This window comes from Harpia harpyja, chromosome 1, assembly GCF_026419915.1.
Source record: "Harpia harpyja isolate bHarHar1 chromosome 1, bHarHar1 primary haplotype, whole genome shotgun sequence".
Taxonomy (NCBI): Eukaryota; Metazoa; Chordata; class Aves; order Accipitriformes; family Accipitridae; genus Harpia; species Harpia harpyja.
The window spans coordinates 74,896,674-74,901,797 of NC_068940.1; the positions used below are offsets into that span (position 1 = coordinate 74,896,674).

At 58.8% G+C, this 5,124-nt stretch overlaps 1 protein-coding gene across 3 annotated transcripts; it reads left to right on the forward strand.

The window, feature by feature from the left end:
- The first annotated feature begins 1,295 nt into the window (after positions 1-1,295).
- TWIST1 (twist family bHLH transcription factor 1) lies at positions 1,296-4,497 on the forward strand. 3 transcript variants are annotated; one of them, XM_052800548.1, is made up of 4 exons: positions 1,316-1,398; positions 1,521-1,970; positions 2,456-3,070; positions 3,801-4,497. In XM_052800548.1, exon 3 carries the CDS (start codon positions 2,458-2,460, stop codon positions 3,025-3,027), a length of 570 nt encoding a protein of 189 aa, XP_052656508.1. In that variant the 5' UTR covers positions 1,316-1,398; positions 1,521-1,970; positions 2,456-2,457; the 3' UTR covers positions 3,028-3,070; positions 3,801-4,497. The 3 variants fall into 3 exon arrangements, with proteins under 3 accessions (XP_052656498.1, XP_052656508.1, XP_052656518.1); XM_052800538.1 differs by having other exon boundaries at positions 1,296-1,970; XM_052800558.1 differs by lacking the exons at positions 1,316-1,398; positions 1,521-1,970 and having other exon boundaries at positions 2,007-3,070; positions 4,138-4,497.
- Positions 4,498-5,124: the final 627 nt, after the last annotated feature.

Below are 5,124 nucleotides of genomic sequence, written 5' to 3' on the forward strand. Positions count from 1 at the left end.
GATGTCTATTCCATAAGAATGAGAGAGAGAGGAAAGAAGGCAAGAAGGAAGGAAGGACAGAAGGAAGGAAGGAAGGAAGGAAGGAAGACAGGCAAGCCCCCAGAGCTGCCTACAGATGCTCACCACAGCTCTTGCCAACCTTTGCTCTGTAATGACACTCCTCAACAACCCAGGGGAGCACTGAGGCTCTGGGCACAGCCAAAATTACTGGCAAGAGGGAGGTGGTAGGAAAGCCAGCTCTTCTTATCTTGGGGGCAGCAGCTGCTGCCAACACAGGGGAACACCCGAAGCTCCCCGGATGAGCCATGGTGTCAAGGTGAGTGCAGGGGCCTACGCGTTGCAGCACACACAGCAGGGACAAGCCAAAAGCCGGGGAAGCTGTGCTCGCTCACTGTGGGTCGGTGTGCCAGCATGCCTTCCCTCGCCTGGTCAGTCAGTCCCTCTTTCTTCCCCTGGTCCTGTTTCCGGCTGTTGCCCAAAAGAGAAGGTTTAGGGCAGACTGCTATTTGCTCACATGGTGGGATGGAAGACCCGAGGAGGAAAGCTCACCCGGGGGGTGTCCTGGTTTCAGCTGGGATAGAGTTAACTGTCTTCCTAGTAGCTGGTACAGTGCTATGTTTTGAGTTCAGAGCGAAGAAACCAGGACAGGGGGGCAGTGGAGGAGCGGCGGGGCAGCTCTGCCCGCGGCTGCTGCCCGACGGGTGCTGCGGCGGGGAGCTGGGCCGTCGGCCACGCCGGGCCGGGACGGCTGCTCCTCGGCGGCGGCTGCGCCGGGGTCCTGTCCCCTCGTAGCACCCGGGACGGGAGGCCTCTGCCCGGAGGATGCGGAGCCCCTAGGCAGAGGGGAGAGACGGCTCTTTTCCCCGGAGCAGATGACGGGGCTCCTCCAGAAGCCTCGTCTTTTTCGTCCCTGGGATTTATCGCTCCTCTGCTATTTCGTTCGCCCTCCCGCCTCAAATACAGCCGGGGAGCCGCGGCGCTGCCCCGGCGCTGCCCGCCCTGCCCCGCGCCTGGAGGTGCCCTGTCTAAGCGGTCGCTGCCAGGCCGGCAACAGAGGCGTGCGGTCCCCTCTCAGGGAGCAGCAAAAGTGCATCGCCCCATTTATTAGTGGATGGCGATTTCTAGCTTTCCCTCCCAGGCGTTCCCCGTTTGAATCTGAGCTGTTGTTAAAAAGACACACCACCTGCTCTGTGCTGCCAGCGAGAGAGGAAGGAGGCACAAAGGCGGGGGATGGGGAGAAGTAGCTTTGGCTGCACACATAAAAGAGAATTTAAAATAAATAAGCTCGGTTCCCAGGAAGTGCCGGGCTCGGGCGCCTTCAGGGCGGGCGAACTGAAGTGAGCGGTCAGCAGGCACAGAGTGTGGACAGAGAGGGTCCGCGCACCCTCCCGTCTCCCGGTATGCCAGGCTGGGGGCTGCAGGGGCGCGGATCCTCCCGGGTTTCCCTTAAGACGAGCTCAAGGACTGGTGCGTATGTGCAAAGCCAGCTCTTAGTTTCCCCGCTGCTTCTACCTCTGAAGATGGCTTTCTCCGAGCGCAGTCCTCCAGCCTGACAGGACACGGCTATGCCATCCCCCCTCCCCAGCCCAGAAACGTGAGGGTCCTTCGGAAAGCCAGACCGCGGGGGTGCTCGGTGACGGGAGCGCCGTGCGTGCGAGACCGGGACGGAATTAGGATGTGCCTGGATGCTGCCCCGCGGGTAATTTCCCCTTCCTCCCTTTCGCCGCAAGCCGTGCCCGCTGCGGCGGGGAAAGCCCGGGAGGTGCGGGCTGCCCCCCGGCTGCCCCGGGGCAGCTGTCCCCCAGCGCAGGCACGAAGCGGCCCGCTGTTCCCTCCGCAGCAGCGCAGGGGGTGCACGGGCACCCTCCTAACCTTCCGCCCGGGCCCCCCAGCACCACCCCAAAGCCGACTGCGAACCGGAGGAGCCTGAGGGAGAAACCGCGGAGAGGGAAGCTGAGAAAAGGGTTGGGGTAAGGATGTATGCGTATGTGTGGAGGGGGGGAGGCCAGATCACTTGTGAATGGCTCGAAAAAAATAATTGGGGGAGGGCGTGGAGGGGGGGAAGCGGAAACTTTCCTATAAAACTCAGCAAAAGTCCCTCCTCTCCACGTCAGGCCAATGACACTGCTGCCCCCAAACTTTCCGCCAGCAGGAGCTATAAGAACCTCCAAGTCTTCAACTTTCTCCCAATCCCAGACACCTCGAAGGGGCTCCAAGGAGGGATCGGGAGGGATTTTTTTTTTTTTTGGGTTGGCTTTTTTTTTTTCCTCTTGGATCCTGATGCCATCCCCCCTCCCCCCAAAGTGAGGTCCTCCCTCCCTCCCTCCCTCCTCCTCCTCCTTCTCCTCGCAGGCCAGCGAAGCAGCCGACCAAGGGGGAGCTGGCGGGTTAGGTGCCCCCCTCTTCTCCCTGCCCTCCCCCCCCCTCCCGGCCCGCTTCTCGCGTCTCCCCCCAGAGATGATGCAGCAGGACGAGTCAAACTCGCCAGTCTCCCCCGCCGACGACAGCTTGAGCAACAGCGAAGAGGAGCCGGACCGGCAGCAGCTGCCCAACAACAAGAGAGGGGGGCGCAAGCGGCGCTCCAGCCGCCGCAGCGCCGGCGGCGCCGTCGGGGCCGCGGACGAGCCCTGCAGCCCGGCCCAAGGCAAGCGGGGCAAGAAGTGCGGGGCGGGCGGGGGCGGCGGGGGCGGTGGCAGCAGCAGCGGCGGCGGCAGCCCCCAGTCCTACGAGGAGCTGCAGACCCAGCGGGTCATGGCCAACGTGCGGGAGCGGCAGCGCACGCAGTCGCTGAACGAAGCCTTCGCCGCCCTGCGGAAGATCATCCCCACGCTGCCCTCGGACAAGCTGAGCAAGATCCAGACCCTCAAGCTGGCGGCCAGGTACATCGACTTCCTCTACCAGGTCTTACAGAGCGACGAGCTGGACTCCAAGATGGCAAGCTGCAGCTATGTGGCCCACGAGCGGCTCAGCTACGCCTTCTCGGTGTGGAGAATGGAGGGCGCCTGGTCCATGTCCGCATCCCACTAGCAGGCGGCGCCCCCCACCCGCATCCCCCCGGCAGGAGCCCTAGGTAAGGCAGGGACCCCGAAACCGGCGGGGAGAAGTGGAGGGGGGGGGGGGAGGCGAGGGGCCACCGACCGCGCCGTGGGCCGGGCACGCGTGGCCGTGGGGGGGGAGAGGGGCCCTCCCCGTCCGGCGGGGCCCTGCTTCCAGGGCCGGCTGGAGAGCAGGGCGGCTGGAGGTGCCCCCCCCCACCCCCCCCGCCCGCCCCGGCCCCTGCCCCGGCGCGTCCCTCCCCCTGCGCGGCCCGAGGTGCGCCCCCGGACCCGCGGGGCCCACGCGTGGCGGGGCGCTGCCGGCGGCCGGCGGGGGTGGGCTGCGGGCGGGGAGGCGGCGGCGGTGCGGGTGTGCCCCAGCCAGATGGGGCCGGCCTGAGATCACTTTTTCACCAAACGCTGCGGAGCCAGCGGGGCTGCTGGGATGGTTCCTGCTGCTGCTGCTGCCGCTGCCGCTGCTGCTGCCGCTGCTAGTATTTTGAAGTGAATCCATGTCCGCCTGCGTGCTTCCCGATGAGCGTTTCCTACCGCCCCAGCAGCCCCCTTCCCTCGGCTCTGACACCGCTGGCAGCCGGGCTGGGGTGTCACACGGTCACCGCACCGCCTGCCCAGCAGAGGCACGCGTTTCTCCCTCCTCTGTTCATGCCCGATGTGTGTATTTCCAGAGACAGAGAGGTGTAGGTAGATGTTACGTGTGTCTTTCATTTCAGTAACGAGTTTTCCGCCCTCTCTGGGTTTTTGCAGATGACATTGTTCCCACAGAAGGAGAAAATGGACAATCTAGAGACTCTGAAGTTGGATACGATTTTTTTGGTCTTGTCTAAAAAAAAATGTACCAAGGATTTCTTGGAAATTAGAAGAGCAATATCCAAATTCAAAGCAGGGCGTGGGGAGCACTTAAGGAAAGAGAAAGAGACAAGGGCTTTGGACAGTGACTACCCTTTGGGCGTCGGTACAATCCACACATCTCTGCATTCTGATAGAAGTCTGAATCGTTCGATTTTTTTTTTTTTAATTTTGACGAAGAATGTTGGAATTTAACTTTTTTTTTATTTGCCTTTTTTTTGCATGCATTCCCAAGAGGTCTTGCCTGTGAGCCACTGATGAAAGGAAATACACTATTGTGGACTTTCTTCATTCTTGAATGAAACCAACCAACCAACCAAAAAATATCCCTGTAGAGATGAAAACCTTTTTTTTTTTTTTTTTTTAGGGGGGAATAAGCTGGGCTCAAGCTGTTATATACCCGGTTCCTAACTTTTTTATTATTATTATTTTTCCTCTGAGAAAAAAATAAACATTTTATTTATTTATTGATGACCCATGTTAAAATGCAAATAGATCCGGTGTCTAAATGCATTCCTATTTTTATGATTGTTTTGTAAATATCATTGTATATTATTTTTCTGCAATAAATAAATATGAATGAAATTTTAATAACCTTAAAGTTTGGTCTCTCTGAGAACTCAGGGTTGGAACTGGAGATAAATACCTGCTTGTTGAGCTGTAAAGACACCCAAGAGAGAGGGGGCACTAGTATAAACAAACCAGGCGAAAAACGCAAATAAACTAGCTACTGACAGACACAGGCACGTTATTTATTGAGACAGCTTTATTATTCTGCGCTGCAGCTCACCGCATTTGGGGGACGAAGATATTCTCTCTACTCTCTTTCTCTCCCTCTCCCCCTTCAATCTTAACGCCAAGCGCCGCAGAGTTCTGCAGGGAGCGGACTTTTCGCCGCAGAGCTCCGGCGCTGCCACTGTGCTTTGCCCCCCAGAAGTAAGGCAGGAGCAGGGCCCATTCCCCAGCCCCCAGCGCAAGTATTTTTGCTGATCTCCCTGAGGACGAGGCATCGGTTTTACACAGGGATTCGTCCACCCACAGGCAAAGCGAGAGAAAGCGAGGTTGAAACAGGGAAGTGTCTAGCGAGTGGGGTTTTCCGGTGGAAGTGATGTTTGACTGCTCTGCTCTCTAGGGTTTTATATAATATATAGACTAGCGATCACATTTTCGTTGTACAAAGCACGGAGGGGTACGCTAACCCGCCCTCTTCTCCTTTTCTACA

Excerpts from the sequence above, each read along its gene's own strand:
- TWIST1 (XM_052800538.1), top strand. The coding sequence starts at position 2,458 with ATGATGCAGCAGGACGAGTCAAACTCGCCAGTCTCCCCCGCCGACGAC.